This window comes from Scyliorhinus torazame, chromosome 18 (assembly GCF_047496885.1).
Source record: "Scyliorhinus torazame isolate Kashiwa2021f chromosome 18, sScyTor2.1, whole genome shotgun sequence".
In the NCBI taxonomy this organism is placed as follows: domain Eukaryota; kingdom Metazoa; phylum Chordata; class Chondrichthyes; order Carcharhiniformes; family Scyliorhinidae; genus Scyliorhinus; species Scyliorhinus torazame.
The window spans coordinates 26961146-26983025 of NC_092724.1; the positions used below are offsets into that span (position 1 = coordinate 26961146).

The 21880-nt window shown below is 42.1% G+C and overlaps 1 protein-coding gene across 3 annotated transcripts in view; it reads right to left on the reverse strand.

Annotated features, from left to right (window-relative positions):
• LOC140395067 (CREB-regulated transcription coactivator 1-like) overlaps positions 1-21880 on the reverse strand; it is an 84463-nt gene that overhangs the window by 55777 nt on the left and 6806 nt on the right. For 2 of the 3 annotated variants that reach the window (XM_072482431.1, XM_072482429.1), the window contains exon 2: positions 2100-2216. In XM_072482431.1, the coding sequence (XP_072338532.1) occupies positions 2100-2216 (117 nt within the window). The remainder of the gene's footprint in view (positions 1-2099; positions 2217-21880) is intronic. The other variant, XM_072482430.1, reaches the window with a different exon arrangement.

A 21880-nucleotide genomic window follows, 5' to 3' on the forward strand; every position in this document is an offset into this window, starting at 1 on the left:
GCCGTAGCAGCTGGTTTTAGGTTTCACCTTGAGCCCTACCTGCAGAAGTTAAAAGTTTTAAACTAGGAAGATTGCTGCAGCACACTTTCAGTCAGTGTTGGGTCCTGTATGATGTACATTTAGACAAGTCCATCAGGCGAGGTTAACACACGGATCAAGCGCTGCATCGTTATCAGGAACAGGAACATTGACAATATCCGCACTTCTTAACCTGGGGACACTGGAATCGACTGAAACAATGTCACCAAAATGCTAATGGCAGATGAAAAGGAACCTTTGCACTTGTGGCAAAGTTTCTGCAAACAAAATGAGAACATTGCAAAGTTCAGACATAGAATGGAACTGGTTGAGGTCTCCTGTCTGCTCCACTGATGTCTGGAATAGAGGTGGTACTGAAGAGGGGATGGACAATAACTTTGAGGAGGATTGCAGGATCTACAAAATGAACTCAGCTAGTCAAGCTCACTGATTTGAAATATTAACTCTGTTTCTCTCTCCAAAAATACTGCTTGATCAGCTTAGTGTTGTGCATTGTGTGGGTTCCAGATTTCCAGCATCCACAGTGTTTTCCTTTCACTGTAATCAATCTTACTTATTTACAAATTGACTGTCAAATAGGAATTCAATAGGAGTGGCCATTTAATTTTGTTCCTGGTCCGCCACATTATGACTCTATAGCGTGAGTTCACTGTTACACTGCAGTCATTCATCCAAAGAGACAAGTCTGCTGCATTCCCCATAGTTTGACTTATGAAATCCAATTAAATCTACAAATAGTGGCCCCTTTCTCACTCATAATATTCTCGTGTCGGGAGGGTGATGATGACCTCCTGCATTGGCTGTTGAGTAGCCCAGGAAACAGGTCATGAAATACAGGCATAGGCATTCACTTGTATAAATGATGCTTACAAACAACATCTGTACACAGGAAAATTCACTCACTCCCTCACAACACAACCTCCATTCCGTGTTCTCCGGTTTGTGTGATGCTCAGTGGGAGTTCAAATTCGATTTGAGAACTGAAGTTTGGAGTCAGGTGATTTTAACAGTCACCAGTTTGGCTGATTAATGACCAGGGTCCAGAATCCAACAGCAATAATCAGCTCAATACTGAGCAGCACTAAATTTTGGCGATCAGTCATCCAGCTGTGCTACACCACAACACAACCCCAGGACAGGCACTGAGCAGAAACCAGATTCAGGCCTGTGAGTAGGGGCTAGTGACTGAAAATCCTTGAGACACTCAATTTGATCAACAGCAGTACGCAAACATAGCTGGTTTACCCAATAGGGTGGCAAAGGGCTTTGATAGTATGTTGCGTGGGAGACACAACACATGAAATTAGTGAGCTTTTCTTTTTCAGAAGAGGTCTCTCCATTCTTCTTTTTCTTCTTATGCTGTTCATATACAAGAGCTTGTGACAACCGCAGAATTAGCCCGTTCCTCAGTTCTCTTTTATCCATTAATCACTCACTGCGAATGGTTTTGTAAATTCTAAATAAAATCCCTTCCCTGATCCCAGAAGTAGATCACAGACCTAGAAGCTCCAATCTCCAGACAGTACCTGACAAGTGAACTGAGATTCACATCGGGTAGCCCCTTGCAACAGCCACACATGCTTTACCTGCTGACATTCATGATCCACTGGGTGGAGTGGGGGTCCAGGATACTGGCATCTGAACCCTAATCCCAACTTTCATCTTTCTCAAGCACATTGTATCTACCACTATCTGTACAGAACGTCAACAGACAAACAGTGATCCTCAGCTCCTCTTGTGTTTGCACTGAGTGAAACACAAGAGGACTTTGGATGGGGCTCTTTATTAAAATTTGCATATCTCTTGAACAGAATTTTTTTGACAATCCCCATTTCATCCCTGCCTCACAATTCACTCCATCGTGCATTCTATGAACTTAGATCCAAGTATAAGCTCAGAGTGAAGATTGAGGACAACAGCTTTTGTGAAGCATTAGCTCCTTTCTTTGTTCTTTCACCTGTGCAATGTGGAGGGAGGGACCTGTTGTACATTTATTATAATTCTTCTGTTTTATCTCCAGTTTTTATTGCTTTTCTTTTCAAACCTAAAGATGCACTCACCTGAAAAGGGAGGTCCAGAGTGGTGCTCCCAATCTGGTTCACGTTGGGAAGGGAGCCTCCATAGTACTGACCCCGACTCTGTCCCAACTGTAAATACTGAGATTTCTGCAACTGTAACTGAGAACAAAGAGAAACATGCCCGTGAGAAACAAGCCAACAAGAGTCGAGACACCGGCCATAGAACCTTCTGTAACCTTTCTCTGACAACAATATAATAGCACGATCATCATCACATACCAACGGCTCCAGGGGCTGGTCTCCAGGCAGCTACTGCTCACATAAATTAAATAAAAACTCATATCGGAAAGACTCAGCAGGTCTGGCAGCATCTGTGGAGAGAGAAACAGAGTTAACGTTTCGAGTCCATAAGACTCTTTGGAGGTCAAACAGATTCAAAACGTTAACTCTGTTTCTCTCTCCACAGATGCTGCCAGACCTGCCAACTCTTTCCAGCATTTTCTGTTTTTATTTCAGATTTCCAGCATACAAAGTACTTTGCTTTCACAAAAACTTATATCATCATGAACAGCATTCAAACAGGTACCTGGAAAGATAACTGGACTAAAAGATTAAATTCTGAGGGCAGGTTACATAGAATACAATCAAAACAGAAAATGCTGGAAATGCTCAGCCAGCCAAGCAGCGTCTGTGGTGAAAGAAGCAAAGTTAACGTTCCAGGGCAACGGCCTTTCAGCACAACTGGGGGGGGGGGTCTAACACTGCTGTCTCAGGGCGCTGAGGACCACGGTTCGATCGCGGCCCTGGGTCACTGTCAGTGTGGAGTTTGCACATTCTCCCAGTGTGTGTGTGGGACCCACCCCCACAACCCAAAAAAATATGTGTAGGGTAGGTGGATTGGCCAAGCTAAATTGTCCCTTAATTGGGAAAAAAATAATTGGGTACTGTAAATTTATTTTTAAAAAGCAAGAGATAGATCGAAACAAGCGATTAAATGACAGACGGGATGACAGTGCAAGACAAAAGGAGGTGGTAATGAGACAAGAATAGAAACAAATGATGGGTCCAGGGGTGTGAATGGGAAAAGCAGAATCATCAAGCGCTGCTGTCTAAAAAAAGGGCAGAGGCTATATCTTTAACTGATGAATTCAGTGTTGAATCCAGAAGCTGAGAATAGACTAATTAAAAGGTTCTTCAGTCTACATCGAGTTTCAGTGGAAAAGATTAGGTCGTGGACAGATTGGGAGTGAGGTGGAGAATTAAACTGACAAGCGGCTAGAAACTTGGGTTCACACTGTGGACTGAACATAGTTCGCCCGCAAAGCAGATATGCAATCAGCACTCGGTCTCTCCTCCTTTCCGACCTCCCCCTACATTGCACCAATGAAACTCAACGTAAGCTCACAGAATTTTTTTGTTTTGTTTTGTGTAAGGGACGTGGGCTTCGCTGGCTAGGTCTGCATTTATTGCCCCACCCCAATTGCCCTGGAGAAGGTGGTGGTGAGCTACCTCTTGAGCCACTGTAATCCATGTGGAGTAGGTACACCCACAATGTTAGTAGGGAAGGAGTTGCAGGATTTTGACCCAGCGACAGTGAAGAAAAGGCGATATATTTCCAAGTCAGGATGGTTAGTGGCTTAAGGAGAACTTCCAGGTGGTGGGGTTCTGCTGCTCTTGTCCTTCAGTAGTGGTTGAGAGTTTAAAAGGTGCTATCTATGGAGCCTTGGTGGATTCCTGCAGTGCATCTTGTAGATGGGACTCACTGCTCCTACTGTACATTGGTGGTGAAGGAGTGAATATTTGTGGATGGGGTGCCAATCAATAGGACTGCTTCATCCTGGATGGTGTCAAGCTTCTTGAGTGTTATTGGAGCTCAACTCATCCAGGCACGGGAAGAGAACTCAATCACTTGGCACAGGGCTAAATCGCTGGCTTTGAAAGCAAACCCAGGCAGGCCAGCAGCACGGTTCAATTCCCATACCAGCCTCCCCGAACAGGCGCCGGAATGTGGCGACTAGGGGCTTTTCACAGTAACTTCATTTGAAGCCTACTTGTGACAATAAACGATTTTCATTTCATTTCATTTTTTGTAGATTCTGTATAGGTTTTGGAGACTCAGGGAATGAGTTACTTCCCACAGGATTTCTAGTCTCTGACCTACTCTTGTAGCCATGGTTTTTGTATGGCTAGTTGAGTTTCTGGTCAATGTTAATCCCGAGGATGTCGATAGTGTTAGGAAATAGAGATGGTTTAAATAATTGATATTTGTATTTGTGGGTATTATATCTAAGCTTAATTTGTGTTTATGTGCTTGTATGGCAAAGAAAGGGTTAACACTTCAGTTAGTTCACGTTAAACAAAGATGTCTATGTCTATGGCTTAGTTTTATTTTAAACTTTCCTGGATTGTAATTAAGGTTATATGATGTGAAAGCAATTACATGGGTAAATAAACTAAACTGTTGTTTAGCAACCAGAGGCCCACACTGGAGGGTAAAAGCATTTGGGCTCAGCTGAAACTGAGAAGAAAGCAACTCTCACTGACACTGCCTATATAGGCAGGACAATACAGGATGAAGGAAACAGTCCCAGGAGCTAAAGGACAGCCAGAATCCAGGAATGAAAAGAGGAGTTCCAGGAAGACTGAAGAAAATGGGACAAGGAATACAATACTGTTCACTGAAGTTAAAGAAAGGGGCATGGAGGCTCCCAGTTACAAACAGACCGGAAAGGTGCAACCTGATGAAATTGGTTAGCGAGAAGCCAGATATCTGAAGGAATCCGAAGGTTGGTGACACCTTAACACAGCCTGTGAAGCAGTAGTGTTCTGTTGGCACGGCTGGGTTCCTGAGAGATTGTGCGGAAGCTTGAATGCATGTAGTAATCCAGGGCAGAGGAACACTGTAAGGAGAGAGTGAAATGCTGGATATGGATCCTTGGTGAAGGCATTTAAGAGAAAGAAGCAGTGTGTGGGAGAAGATTCCAAACTGTGTTCTTAGGCAGTGGAGTTTGGAAACCCTCACATGGAAGTCAGAGTTCCAGTGAGACCAGTTTGTCGTTGGTTTACATGGACTGTGTACTTACTGAGACCATTAGAGTAGCAGATATATTTTGCAACTTATGCAATCCTTATAGATCTGTGTGTATCAGTGAAGGTGTAGTGGGAGTGAAGGTGTCGTGTATTATAGTTAATCTTTTCTTCTTTAAGAAATATTTTATCCTTCTGTTTAAAGTTAATCTGCAGTCCCGTGACTCTCTTCATCCACGTGTCTCAACAAAAAATAAAAGTTAGAATCTATTGATTCGGGGCCCCATTCTAGGACCCGACTGCCAAGTAGTAACATCAGCTGGGATAATAATAAAAATGGGGCATTCAGTGATGGCAATGCCATTGAATGTCAAGGGGCAATGGTTAGATTCCCTCTTGCTGGAGATGGTCATTGCTGGTATTTGTGTGGCACGATGTTAGTTATCTCCCAATGAGGCACTTTTCAGCCTTCCTAACTCAACACTGAGTTCAACAATCTCAGGTTATAAGATTTGCCCCCATTTCTCTGGCTAGCAACTGTTGGTGATGTTCTAGTTTTCTCTTGTGCACCTCCTCTAGTCTGTAGGCTGCTTGTTCTTTACTTGACCCATTACCATCTCCCTTTGCCTTGCACCATCATCGTTTTTGTCATTCCCTTCCGGCTTTTGCAATACTAGGGATCTTTACTATTGTTATTTCCTCCCCTTTTTCCCTTTTGCTGTTGCAGTGCCTAGGTTTGTATTCCTTAGAGTGCTAGCAGGATAGTAAAAGTGGAGAGGATGGCACAAGATTACAGAGAAACAGATTAAATGGGCAGCACGGTAGCAGAAGTGATTAGCACTGTGGCTTCACAGCGCCAGGGTCCCAGGTTTGATTCCCTGCTGGGTCACTGTCTGTGCGGAGTCTGCACATTCTCCCCGTGTCTGCATGGGTTTCCTCCGGGTGCTCCGGTTTCCTCCCACAGTCCAAAGACGTGCAGGTTAGATGGATGGGCCATGATAAATTGCCCTTAGTGACCAAAAAAGGTTAGGAGGGGTTATTGGATTACGGGGATAGGGCAGAAGTGAGGGTTTAAGTGGGTCGGTGCAGACTCGATGGGCCGAATAGCCTCCTTCTGCACTGTATGTTCTAAGCAAGGAACAATATGTGCTAATGCTTTTGAACTAGTGATCCACAGGCCCAGACTAATGCTCCAGACACAAGTTCAAGTCCCACCAAAGCAGCAGGATGAATTTAAACTAAATTAATTAATAAAATCTTGAATAAAGACCAGCATTTGTTGCCCAGCCTCAATTGCCCTGGAGAAGGTGAGCTGCCTTCTTGAACCGCTGCAGTCCATGTGGTGTAGGTACATTACTGTGCTATTAGGGAGGGAGTTCCAAGGTTTTGACACAGCAACAGTGAAGGGATGGTGATATATTTTCAAGTTGCACCAAACTGCTACAGAAAAGTCACATCATAATAAAAGTAGGTGCACCATAAGGCTTCGACTTAGGCACTGGAAAAAAGGCATTCCTTGTTATATTGTTGCAGAGTTGACTCTGTAAGCATATAAGATATGGAGAGGACTTTACAGGGTGGATGTGGAAAGGATGTTTCTTCTTGTGGGATAATCTAGAACTCTGGGTCACTATTTCAAACTGACGTTTTCTCTCAAAGTGGGACGTTTGGAATTCTCTTCCTCAAAATGTGGTTACGGCAGCGATCTTGACTATTTTTAAGGTGGAGGTAGATAGACTCTTGATAAACAAGGGATGAAAGGTTATCAGGGGCAGATGGGAATATGAAGTTGAAGTTACAATTAGATCAGCCATCTTACTGAATGCTGGAGCAAGCTCGAGGGGCCGAGTGGACTGCTCCTGCTCCTAATCTGAATGCTCGTATGAAAAGCCCTACTCACTAATATTTGACCCACAATTGGAAGAGCTGTCCCTCAGACTAATCAAGCAGCAATTGATGTAGTCATAATCATACAGCTAATGTCCCAAATTCCTCCAACAGCATCCCTCGGTATATCCTGCCCCACTAGTAGGACAGACCTACCAGAGGTAGTGGCACTGTTATGGGCCAGGGTTTAGAGAACCCCAAAGTGTATTAGGGAGTTCACCTGACCCACAACTTTTAATAGATTGTGGTATGGGGAGCACACAGCCCACTCTACAGGTGTGGTACAGCGGAAATGGAAAAGTATTTTTTTAAAGCAAAACAATGTTTATTCTATGAACTCAAGTTAACCTTTTTAAAACATAGTGAATATCTTAGCAACCATTAAGTCACATACAACCCCCAAAGAATACAACACTAAGTAATGCTTTAAGCTTTCCTTTTAACATTCCATACGACTTAAAAACAAAACCTTTATCAGAAGCACATCAGGTTAAAGTCACGACTGAAAACATTTATAATTCTGAATTCACCAAATGATCAAGAGATAGTCTTTTGATGGCAGAGAGAACAGCAGTACAGCTGTTTGGTCTGACTTCAGGTCTAACACTGAAAACGAAACTAAAACACACCCTGCAGCAAACAGCCTAAAACAAAAGTAAAAAGCCGACAGACAGCCCAGCTCCACCCACTCTGACATCACTGCAGTAGTAAACATCCATTTCTTAAAGGTACTCTCACTACAGATATTTATATACACACCCATTTATAAACACCCATTTCTTAAAGGTACTCTCACATGACACCTCCCCCCAAGAAAAAAAAATAAACCATCAACTTCAAGATGGTTTCATTTTTCACCTTTTCACTATCCTTTAAGAAATGCACATAGTAAATATACTTTTTCGTTTTAAAAAAAACAGCACACGCAAACAGGTATAATAATATAGTCCATTTTTCTTTCTGCCTCCAACTGAAATCCTTCTTGATTGACAGTCTCTTTGGACAGGAAGGTCTCTGCACGATCCATCCATTTCTCTACGCCTCGGCATTTCTCTTTAAAGTCAGATACTTTAGTTCAATCTGATCACAGAGGACCTTGTAATTCTCCAACACAGGAGTATAGGTTATCACAGCTTTCAGGCAGTCAAATGGCTGTTGAAAGTCCACTGTCCACTGAAATTTTTGATGTTTCTTCAGCAAGTCCACCAGTGGAGCCAACACGCTACAAACATTTTGCACAAATGTTCGATCAAATCCACTCATGCCAAGAAATCGCATTATTTCCCTTCGTCTCGAGGGTATCGAAAACTCCTCAATAACTGTTGGTTTCATATCCCATGTGACCATTCAACCCAGTCCAATTGTATGGCCAAGGAAAGTGACTTGGGCTTTTCCAAATTCACTTTTGGCTAGGTTTATCACCAAACCCGCCTCCTGAAGTCGATTAAATAACTCCATCAGATGTTTTAAATGTACTTTCCATGTCTGGCTGAAAAGTACCAGATCGTCGATGTATACCGCACAATTGGGTAATCCTGAAACAACTTTGTTAGTTAACCGTTGAAATGTGGCTGGTGCGTTTTTCGTGCCAAATGGCATAACTTTGAATTGGTATATATCATCTGGAGTCACCAAAGCTGAAATCTCCTTTGCCCTTTTGGATAAAGGTACCTGCCAGTAACCTTTAAGGAAATCCAGTTTAGAAATAATAGCTGATTATCCCACTTTCTCAATGCAATCCTCCAAACGTGGGATAGGACAAGAGTCCGTTCTTGTAACTGCATTAACCGTTCTATAGTCCATACACAACCGTTGGGTACTGTCTGGTTTAGGTACCATCACTATGGGTGAGCTCCATTGGCTGCAACCCACTTCAATTATGCCATTTTTAAAGATACTCTCAAACTCTTTGTTAAGCTGTGCCAATTTTAAAGCGTTAAGTTTGTATGGATGTTGTTTGATTGGAACAGCATTTCCCACATCTACATCATGTATAGCCATTTTAGTACTTCCCAATTTATCTCCACAAATATGCCCATGTGATATCAATAACTCTTTCAGGTCAGTCCGTTTTTCCTCTGGAAGGTAACTCACCAATTTATCCCAATTTTTAAGAACATCCTCATTTTCCGATTTAATTTGAGGTTTGTCAAATTCAGTCATCTGGATATGGTTCATCACTTTGAGTTAGAATCATTAAAACCTCCTCCTTTTTCTCTCCTTCCCTTTCAAAGTACCCAAAGTTGGGCCCGCAGTTGTTCACAATTTACATAGACGATTTGGAGTTGGGGACCAAGTGCAATGTGTCAAAGTTTGCAGACGACACTAAGATGAGTGGTAAAGCAAAAAGTGCAGAGGATACTGGAAGTCTGCAGAAGGATTTGGATAGGTTAGGTGAATGGGCTAGGGTCTGGCAGATGGAATTCAATGTTGCCAAGTGTGAGGCTATCCATTTTGGGAGGAATAACAGCAGAATGGATTATTATTTAAACGGTAAGATGTTAAAACATGCTGCTGTGCAGAGGGACCTGGGTGTGCTGGTGCACGAGTCGCAAAAAGTTGGTGACAGGTGCAACAGTTGATTAAGAAGGCTAATCGAGTTTTGTCTTTCATTGCTCGAGGGATGGAGTTCAAGACTAGTGAGGTTATGCTGCAATTGTATAGGGTGTTGGTGAGGCCGCATCTGGAGTATTGTGTTCAGTTTTGGTCTCCTTACCTGAGAAAGGACATATTGGCACTGGAGGGAGTGCAGAGGAGATTCACTAGGTTGATCCCAGAGTTGAGGGGTTTAGATTATGACGAGAGGTTGAGTAGACTGGGACTGTATTCATTGGAGTTTAGAAGGATGCGGGGGATCTTATTGAGACATATAAAATTATGAAGGGAATAGATAGGATAGATGCGGGCAGGTTGTTTCCACTGGTCGGGGAAAGCAGAACTAGGGGGCATAGCCTCAAAATAAGGGGAGGTAGATTTAGGACAGAGTGTAGGAGGAACCTCTTCACCCAAAGGGTTGTGAATCTCTGGAATTCCTTGCCCAGTGAAGCAGTTGAGGCTCCTTCTTTAAACCTTTTTAAGAAAAAGATAGATGCCTTTCTAAAGAATAAAGGGATTCGGGGATATGGTGTATGGGCCGGAGAGTGGAGCTGAGTCCACAAAGATCAGCCATGATCTCATTAAATGGCGGAGCAGGCTCGAGGGGCCAGATGGCCTACTCCTGTTCCTAGTTCTTATGTTCTTATGTTCTTTTAAACATATTTGCATGACACACTCAGTGAGTTTTCCTTCTATCTGGTGTTTTTAACCACATAATTCACCTCACTTAATTTACTTCCAATCTGATGAGGTCCACAAAACTTAACTTTTAAAGCTGGTAACAATACGAAAACTTTATCTCCACAGGCAAAACTACGAACTTCGGATTTCTTGTCTGCTACCCGTTTCATCACATTTTGTGCAACTTTTAAATGTTGTCTAATCAATTCACCTGCTCTATTTAATCGTTCCCTAAAATTTGATACGTAATCCAATAATGTAATTTCCAATTTCTCACTCACCAATTTTTCCTTAATCAATTTAAGTGGTCCTCTTACTTCATGACCAAAAATTAAGTTCAAAAGGACTAAATTTGGTTGGCTCATTAGGTGCATCCCTAATTGCAAACAGTACAAATGGAATTTCTTTATCCCAATCCTCTGGATAACCTTGACAATAAGCCCTCAACATTGTCTTTAATGTCTGATGCCACCTTTCTAACGCTCCCTGCGATTCTGGATGGTACACAGTTGATTTAAATTGTTTTATTCCTAAGCTATCCATAACTTCTTTGAATAACCTTGAGGTAAAATTTGATCCTTGATCCGTTTGTATTTCTGTGGGTAGTCCATATCTAGTAAAGAATTTAAGTAACTCCTCCACAATCTTTTTAGCTGTAATATTACGTACTGGAATGGCCTCTGGAAACCTAGTAGACACATCCATTATAGTCAAAAGATATTGATTCCCACTTTTTGTTTTAGGAAGCGGTCCTACACAATCAATTACTCAAATCAGTATTTGAGTAAAAGGTTCCTCAAATACTGCAATGGGTATTAAGGGTGCTGGTTTTATCACTGCTTGAGGTTTCCCTATCATTCGAAATGTGTGACATGATTGACAAAATTTAACTACATCTTTATGTAGTCCAGGCCAATAAAAATGTTTCTGGATTTTAGCTTGAGTTTTCCTTATTCCCAAATGACCTCCCACTGGTACCTCATGTGCAACTCGCAACACCTCCTTTCTCTCCCCTACCGGCAATACTACTTGATGAACTTCTGCCCACTTTTGATCCGCCTGCATATGTAAAGGTCTCCATTTTCTCATCAAGACATCATTTTTACGGTAATAACACTCTGGTATACACTCAGATTCCTCTTCCGTGTATGCTTTCTGATACATCCGTTTTATTTCTATATCTTTTATTTGTAACTCCGCCAATTTCCCTGAACTAAAAATATCCGCCTCATCCTCCACCTGTTCTTTTTCAACCATCTGATCAAAAATCGTTTCTGATAAGTGCACTTCAACTTCACCTTCACTCTTTGATTTCTCCTCGTCTTAACCTGTGACTTTGCGACCTTGTTACCACACAATCCGAAAAAATCCCAGGATACTCATCCTTCAACACTTCAGTTGTCTGATTTTCCACTGGCTTATCAACCACAGTAGGCATCATTCCCACCTGTGATCCAGCAATATCATTACCCAAGATAAACTGTATTCCTGGACAAGATAGTTTCTCTATTACTCCTACTTCCACTTCACCACACTTCACTGGACTTTCCAACCTGACGTTATATAATTGAACACTACCCCTCTCACCCTGAATTCCACATATTACCACCTTTTCTGGCAACATTCTTCCCAAACTACATAACTCCTCATCTCTTACCATTAAAGATTGACTGGCTCCCGTCTTCTTACCTGCTCCTCCTGATACACATGAGTAAATTTTACCCACACACGTAAATTCTTTAAAGAGATCTGGCACCTTCTTATCAATCACCTCTTGATCAGGCTGTACAATCTTTTGCATCTCCTTCGCTTCACCTGGGCTTTCCTTTACCACTTTAACAAACCCCACTGGCTTATCCTGTTTTACCACATCAGCCTTCCCAGTGCTTTTCTACAAGCACCAACACTATGACTTTACATGGCCTAGTTTATTACAGTGAAAACATTTGAAACTTTTCATGTCTCTTCCACCCTCCTGGATTTCCTTTTTAATCTGAGGTACACTCTCCTTATTATCTCCCATCAGATCACCTTTACCATCTCTTTCCCTGATCTGTATCTCCCTTTCTTTCTTTTTGTTCTGTGAGGGCTATTCTTTCTTTTCTCCTTTCTTCTCTCTCCTTTTCTTTTTCCTCTCTCTCTCTTTCGTATTCAAGCTGCTTTAATTCTTTCTCATGTTCCATTTGTTTAATTTGCAACTGCATTTTTGCCATTTCCAATGAGTAAAAATGTATCTCATGTCCCCAGTTTCTATCCCTCACAGGCTGAAACTGATGTCGGAAACCAGGCTTTGATTTATGAATTAATTCATAATCATCTGTCATTTCTGCTGCTAACCTTGCAGTTTTAACCCTCTTCTCTTCCACATGAGGTCTCACTACATCAGGAATTGAATTTTTAAACTCCTCCAAAAGTATAATTTCTCTGAGAACTTAATACATTTGGTTTATTTTCAAAGCCCTTATCCACCTATCAAAATTACTCTATTTGAGCCTTTCAAACTCCATGTATGCTTGACCAAATTCTTTCCTTAAATTTCTAAGCCTTTGTCTGTAGGCTTCAGGCACTAGTTCATATGCACCTAAGATGGATTTTTTCACCTCCTCATACGTCTCAGATACCTCCTCCGGTAGTGATGCAAACACTTCACTAGCTCTACCTACCAGCTTTGTTTGAATCAGTAATACCCACATGTCCTGTGGCCATTTCATTTGTTCAGCTACCTTCTCAAATGAAATGAAAAAGGCTTCCACCTCCTTCTCATCAAACCTTGGCAATGCTTGGACATATTCAAATAGATTCCCACCAAGCCTTCGGCGCTCTTTCTCACTATCCTCGTCACTATCATCCAACTGTACGTTTCCCTTTACGTCTGCCAATTTTAACTGACTGTCATGTTTCATTGCCATTTTCTGAAGTTCAAACTCTCTATCTTTTTCCTTGATCTGTATCTCCCTTTCTTTCTTTTTGTTCTGTGAGGGCTATTCTTTCTTTTCTCCTTTCTTCTCTCTCCTTTTCTTTTTCCTCTCTCTCTCTTTCATATTCAAGCTGCTTTAATTCTTTCTCATGTTCCATTTGCTTAATTTGCAACTGAATTTTTGCCATTTCCAATGAGTAAAAATGTATCTCAGGCAACTTTAAATGCTTAGCCACCGCCATAATTACCTCATCTTTTCGCATTTTGTCAGGTAATGTTAACTGCAATGTTTTTGCCAAATTGAACAGTCTGCTTTTCGTCTCTGTTCGTAAGGTACTGCGTGACCGTCTCCACCCCCAAAAACTTCAGAGCCTCTGAAAGAGCCATTGTCCACAACACACTCCCTACTTAAATTGAAATACCACACCTGAAAAGCAACCACAATATGCTCACCCCTCACTGTCTTTAAGTTCACTAACCCAATCCAATAGATAGACTTTTATCCCCCTCGAGCCCCCAATTTGTTATGGGCCAGGGTTTAGAGAACCCCAAAGTGTATTAGGGAGTTCACCTGACCCACAACTTTTAATAGATTGTGGTATGGGGAGCACACGGCCCACTCTACAGGTGTGGTACAGCGGAAATGGAAAAGTATTTTTTTAAAGCAAAACAATGTTTATTCTATGAACTCAAGTTAACCTTTTTAAAACATAGTGAATACCTTAGCAACCATTAATTCAAATACAACCCCCAAAGAATACAACACTAAGTAATGCTTTAAGCTTTCCTTTTAACACCCATACGACTTAAAAACAAAACCTTTTATCAGAAGCACATCAGGTTAAAGTCACTACTGAAAACATTTATAATTCCGAATTCACCAAATGATCAAGATAGTCTTTTGATGGCAGAGAGAACAGCAGTACAGCTGCTTGGTCTGGCTTCAGGTCAAACACTGAAAATGAAACTAAAACACACCCTGCAGCAAACAGCCTAAAATGAAAGTTAAAAGCTGACAGACAGCCCAGCTCCACCCACTCTCTGACATCACTGCAATAGTAAACACCAATTTCTTAAAGGTACTCTCACTACAGATATTTATATACACACCCATTTATAAACACCTATTTCTTAAAGGTACTCTCACATGACAGCACATACATGGGAGCAGCTGGCCCTGGGAGTTCTCAACATTGATTCTGGACCCCATGAAATCTCATGCCATCTGGTCAAACATGGGTACGGCAAGCTTCTGCTGCTTACCACCTCCACGTTGAACACCACTTGCACGAAGCACCGAGGGCAGCAAGAACATAAAAGTTACTTAGCCGGGGGGGAGCAGATGTGTGTGTGTGTTGGAATGGGCAAGGAGAGGACATGCTTCCAAGTTCACAACCTGCAGTAACATCACCTGCAGTAGGTGATAACAGAATCAACAAGAGGAACAAAACCTACTTGACCTTCTCTTCATCAATCTACCTGTTGCAGATGCATCTGTCCATGACAGTGTTGGTATGAGTGGGCACCACACAGTGCTTGTGGAGACAAAGTCTGGTCTGCATGTTGAGGACATTGTCCATCATATTGCAGGGCACAACCACCGTGCCAAATAGGATAGGCTCAGAGCAGGTCTAGCAGCTCAAAACCGGTCATCCATGAGGTCACCATCAGCAACATAATTGTATTCAATCTGTAACTCATGACCTGGCATATCCCTCACTCTACTAGTACCTTCAAGACAGGAGACCAACCCTGGTTCAATGTGAAGTGTAAGAGAGCATACCAGAAGCAGCACCAGATGTCAACCTGGGGCTACAACACAGGACTGCATGCATGTTAAAATAGTGGCTGTAGCATGCTATAGACAGAGCAAAGTGGTCCCACAACCAATGGATGAAATCAAAGTTCTGCAATTCTGCCACACCCAGTCTTCAAATGCTAGTGGATAATTAAACCACTAACTGGAGGATTGTGTTCCAAAAACATTATCAATGATGGGCAGAGCACAGCACATCAGTACAAAAGACATAGCTGAAGCATTTACACCACCATCAGCTAAATGTGTCAAATGGATGACCCATCTTGGCCTCCTCACCACAAGAGGTTTCTTCAGGCAGTTTAATTCCATGTAATGTCAAACAATGGCTGTAGGTAAAGCAACGGCTATGGGCCCTAACAACTCAGTTATCACACTGAGGGCCTGTGGTCCAGTATTTGTCCTACTCTTATCCTAGCTGTTTCAGTAAAGCTACAACAATGGCACCTACCCAACTGGTTTACCAATGCTCAATTCGGGCTCCACATAGGTCACTCAGCTTCTGACTTCATTATATCCTTGGACCAAAATGCTCATGGACATGGGAGCTGAATACTGGTGGTGAGCTGAGTGGGAATGCCCTTGGCATCAAGGCAACATCTGACGGTGTATGGCATCAAGGAGCCCAAGCAAAGTTGGTGGTTATCAGGCAGGAAAACCTCCCAGTCGTTGGAGTCGTGTAACTAATTCAACGGAAGAGTGTTGCAGGCCAATCATTTGAGCACCAGGACATCGCTGCCCGAGTTTCTCAGGGATAGTGTCCCATGTCCAACCATGTCCAGCTGCTTCAATGACCTTCCTTCCCATATAACATCACAAATGGGGACAGTTTTCAATAACTGTAGTGTGCGGAACTATTTGCTACTTGTTAGATATTGAAGCAGTCCTTGGCCACAAACAGCAAGACCCGGACATCATTCATAGAAACATAAGAAATAGGAGTAAGCCACTCGGCCACTCAAGCCTGTTCCACTATTCAGTATGATCATGGCTGACTCTCTAACTCATCACAATAGTACCGTTCTCTCCCCAATCCCCTTGATTCCTTTAGTGTCTAGAAATATATTTCCTCCTTAAATATATTCAGTGACTTGACCTCCAGACTTCTGTGGTAGAGAATTCCACAGGTTCACCACTGAGTGAAGGAATTTCTCATCTCACTCTGAAATGACCTACCCCTTATCCTGAGATTGTGACCTCTTGTTCTAGACTCCCCAGCCAGAGGAAACAACATCCCTACATTTAGTCCAGCCCTGTCAGAATTTTATACGTTTCAATGACATCCCCTCTCATTTTTCTAAAATCCAGTGAATACAGGTGCACTCAACTCAATCTCTCATCATATGTAAATTCTGCCATCCCAGGGATCAGTCTAGTGAACCTTTGTTGCGCTCCCTCTTATTGGAAGTGTGTCCTTCCTAAGGTTAGGAGGCCAAAACTACTACAGATCGCACAGGGGGCATGGTAGCACAGTGGTTAGCATAGTTGCTTCACAGTGCCAGGGACCCAGGTTCGATTCCTGGTTTGGGTCACTGTCGGTGCGGAGTGTGCACCTTCTTCCCATGTCTGCGTGGGTTTCCTCCCACAAAGTCCCGAAAGACGTGCTTATTAGGTGAATTGGACATTCTCAATTATCCCTCAGGCACTATAATGTGGCGACTAGAAGATTTTCACAGTAACTTCATTGCAGTAATGTAAGCCAACTTGTGACACTAATAAAGATTATTATTATTAAGGCCCTGTACAGCAGTAGTAGGACATCCTTGCATCTGTACTCAAGCCCTCTTGCAATTAAAGGCAACATATTATTTGCCTTCCCAGGTGCTTGTTGTACCTGCATGCTTGCTTTTGGTGACTGGTGTACAAAGGTCCCTTTGTACATCAACATTTCTCAATCTATCACCATTTACTAAAGTGAATAATTTCACACTTATCCACATTATACTGCATTTGCTATGTATGGACCCACTCATTCAACTACTAAATCACCTTGAAACCTCTCTACTCCTCCTCACCACTCACATTCCCACCTAGTTTTTCATCATAGAATCCCATTCAGCAGATTGAGTCTGCAGCAACTCTCCAAAAGAGCACCCAACCTAGGCCCACACCCCCTCCCTATCCCCATAACCCCAACTAAACATTTGGACACGAAGGGGTAATTTAACAGGGCCAAACCACCTAACCTGCATATCTTGGATCGTGGGAGGAAACCAGAGCACCCGGAGGAAACCCATGCAGACAGGGGGAGAATGTGCAAACTCCACACTGGCAGTCACCCAAGGCCAGAATTCAACCTGGGTTTCTGGCACTGTGAGACAGCAGTGTTAACCACCGTGTCAGCATATTCAAAGACCCCTCCCACCCGGGCTATTCTCTCTTGCAACCTCTTCCATCGGGCTTAGGATATAAAAAGTCTGAGAATACACACTAACAGATTCAAAAACAGCTTCTTCCCCGGTGTTACCAGACTCCTGAATGACCCTCTTGTGGACTGAATTTACCTCTCCACGCATCTTCTCTACTGTGTAGCACTGCACAGCATATGCTTCACCCAATGTCTACGTATTTACATTGTGTACTTCTCGTATGTCCCATGTTTTTCATGTATGGAATGACCTGCCTGGCCCTCGGTACACGTGACAATAAATCTAAATCTAATCGTCAGTCCACTTGGAGATATTACATTTGGTTCCCTCATCAAAATCACATTTATATATTTTTGTGAGGAGCTGGGGCCCCAAGCACTGATCCCTGCGGTACCCCACTAGTCACTGCCAACCACTCCGAAAAGGCTCATTTATTCCTACTCTGTTTCCCATTGCCAACCAATTCTCAATCCATGTCAATATATTACCCCCAATCCCACATGCTTTAATTTTGCACACTAACTTATGGTGGGAGTTTATCAAAAGCTTTTTGAAAATCCAAATACATCATATCACTGGTTATTTATTATACTAGTTACGTCCTCAAAAAGCTCCAGTAAATTTGTCAAACAATTTCTCTTTCATAAATTCATGTTGACTTTGTCTAATCCCGCTGATATTTTCCAAGTATCCTGTTATTACATCCTTTATAATACTCTTGCATTTCCCTATTGATGTTAGACTAACCAGTCGGTAATTGCCTGTTTTCTCTCCCTCCTTTTTTGAAATAACGAATTAAATTTGCAACACACCAATCCGCTGGGACTGTTCCAGAATCTACAGACTTTTAGAAGATGACCATCCCACTATTTCAACAGCCACCTCCTTTAATATCCTAGTACATCTGGGAAGTTATCTGTTTCTTCCTTCATAAAGACAGAACTAATATAGCTGTTTAATTGCTCTGTCATTTCCTTGTTCTCCATTATAAATTCTCCCGTTTCAGACTATAAGGGACCTACATTCTTTGTACATACTTACAGAAGCTCTTAATGTCCACTTTGATCTCACTTGCATGTTTACTCCCATACTCTATTTTTCCCCTATTGATCAATCTCTTTGTCCTCCTTTGCTGAATTCTAAACTGCTCCCATTCCTAGGACTTGCTACTTTTTCTAGCAACTTTATATAATTTCATCTTGCAGCTAATATTATAATTTATTTTGTTACCCATGGTGGGTCGCTTTTCTGGTTGCGTTTTTGAACGAAATGTTCCTTAAATTTCAGCCATTATCTATCCATCATCATGCCTTTTAATGAAGTTCCCTAATCTGTTGTAGCCAAATCTTCCCTCATACATTCATAGTTTTCTTTGTTTACATTTAGAACCCTAGTTTTAGATTGGATTCTTCACTTTCCAACGAGATGAGAAATTCTATCATGTTATGGTCACTGTTCACTCAAGGGCCCTGCACAAGATTAGGCCCTGCACAATAACCCCTTCTCATTGCACAATACCAAATCTAGGACCACCAGTTCCCTTAGTTGGTTCCTTGATGTACTGGTCTAAAAATACACCTCATACACACTCCAGGAAATCATCTGCCAAGCATTATTGCTAATTTGGTTTGCCCAGTCTATGTAAATTAAATTCACCCACGATTACTGTAGCACCCTTGTTTCAAGTATCTCTAATTTCCTGTTTAATGCCATCCCCTACATTACCACTACTGTTTGGAGGCCTATGGACAACTCCAACTAATGTTTTCCACCCTTGTTGCTTCTTTGCTGCATTCAGACTGATTCTACATCTTGATTTTCCAAGCCAATATCCTTTCTCACTATTGCACTGATTTTGTCATTTACTAACAATGTTGCCCCACCATCTTTTTCTTTTTGCCTGTGCTTCCTAAATATTAAATATCCTTTGATATTCAACTCCCAGCCACATCTCCATAATTGCAATCATATTGTACCCATTCCACATATTTGCGCTGTTAATTCATTTTTTTTCTTATAAATTTAAAGTGCCCAATTCTTTTTTTTCCCAATTAAGGGACAATTTAGCGTGGCCAAACCACCTACCCTATACATCTATGGGTTGTGGGGGTGAGACCCATGCAGGCATGGGGAGAATGTGCAAACTCCACAGGGACAGTGACATAGGTCTGGGATCGAACCCAGGTCCTGTGTGCTGTTAGGCAGCAGTGCTAACCACTGCGCCACCGTGTTGCCCTGCGCTGTTAATTCATCAACTTTATTGCGAATGTTCCATCCATTCAGATAGTGTCTTTAGACTTGTCTTTGTAACATGTTTACACCGCTCCTTTTGTACTATAGCCCTATTTACTGCTAACCCTCATTTCCTCTGCCTTCCACTTTTGCTTTTCTAGCTTGAATTTCTATCTTTGTTTCCCTCTCATGCCTCCCTGCTCAGATTCTCATCCCCTGTCATTGTTTTTTAAACCCTCCTCTAGAGTACAAGTGAATGCCCCTGCAAGGATATTGGTCCTTCTGAGGTGAAATGTGCCACCACCAATGGTGGTGTGATTAAAATCTGGACCAGAATTAGATGAGCACAGATATCTTGGAGGATTGTGGGGCAGGCAAGATTTAAGATAAGGAGAGTGAGGGTATGGAGGGATTTGAAAACATAGACAAGACATCACATTTATATTAGTTAATGCATGATACAGTCAAGTGCAAAAATACTTAACTGAAGGGTGGTTAACTTCAGTGAGTTGAAAACAGATCTTGCCCCAGTGGAATCAAGAATAGATAAACCAAATAGTAATTGACTATTAATGAGATGAATAGGGTACAAAGTAGATACATTCCATTGAAGGGAAAAGGAAGGGTACTGAAAGCTACAGCTCCCTGGATTACTAAAGATACAGGGGTTGAAGTGAAAAGCAAAAAGGTTTATGACAAATGTAAGGTTCATAATACAGTACAAGATCAAGTTGAATACAGAGAGTGCAGAATCAAGTTGAATACAGAAAAGTAAAGAGGAGACCTAAAAAGTGGCTAACAAAAAAACAAACTGAAAAGTCTTTTAACACATTAATAGTAAAGGGGTGGAGCTGATTAGAGACCAAAAAGGGCTTCCCGTAGAGACAGAGCACAGCTGAAATGCGGAGTACTTTGCATCTGTTTCAATTAGAGAAAAGGATGCTGCCAATGTAGCAACAATGGAGGAGGCAGTAGCAATATTGAATAAAATAAAAATAGAGATGCATTTTGCTTGCTCTACAACGTTAGGGTGAAATTGTTGTAGTTTGGACTTCCAATATTACTCAAGGGACAGAAAAGAACTGTTATCTTTAAGACTGTAGTGAAGTATACAGTGGTGTTCCTCATGGTCAATGTGGAGATCATTGCTCTATTTTGGCATATATTAATGGCCTGAACTTGAAAAAGATAAGACATAAATCCAAGTCTGGAAATGATATGAAACTCAAATGTTACGAATAATAAAAAAAGCAACACACAGGCAACAAGGCGGCGCAGTGGTTAGCACTGCCACCTACTGTGCTGAGGACCCGATTTGATCCTGGCCCCAGGTCACCGTCTATGTGACATTCCGCCTGTGCACATTCTCCCCATGTCTGCGTGGATTTCACCCCCACAACCCAAAGATGTGCAGATTAGGTGGATTGGCCACGCTAAATTGTCCCTTAATTGGAAAAAATAATAATTGGGTACTCTAAATTTATTTTTTAAAAAGCAACAGACTTCAGGACGACAAACATGTGGCAAAACATGGCAGATTACTTTCATGCAGAGATTAGAACGAGAGGAAAGGCAGTCGGGAGACCCAAACAGCGCGAGAGAAGAGGCAGTAGGTAACAGAACGAGAGGAGTGGCAGTCTGGAGACTGAACACAGTGCGAGTGACGAGGCAGCTAGGAGGTTGCTAACAGAGAGGCAAATGGGAGGTTAAAAACAGCGTGAGGGAAGAGGCAGCAGGTACGGTGGCACAGTGGTTAGCACTGTTGCATCACAGTGCCAGTGACCCCCAGGTTTGATTCTGACCTTGGGTGACTGTCTATGTGGAGTTTGCACGTTCTCCCCGTGTCTGTGTGTGTTTCCTCTGGGTGCTCCAGTTTCCTCCCACAAACCAAAGATGTGCAGGGTGGGTGGATTGGCCACACTACATTGCCCCTTAATTGGAAAAATAATAATTGGGTAGTCTAAATTTATTTTTTAAAAAGGAACTGGAGTAGGCAATACAAAGTCATTAGATTGTGTCAGAGTAAGTGGGAAAGAGGTAAAAAGCCTAAATCAGGATTCATGTGCACGTATGTGAATGCACAGAGTGTGGTTTATAAGATTGGTGACCTACAGGCACAGATTGACAAATGGAACTGTGGTATTATTCCTCTAACAGACACCTGGCTCAAAAGAGGACAGGACTGTGTGTTAAACATACTGGGTGCAAAGTATTTAAGGGAGACAGGAAAGGAAGAAACGTGGAAGTGTACTGCAATATTGATTAAAGATGGTATTGCAATACTGGAGAGAGAGAGGAT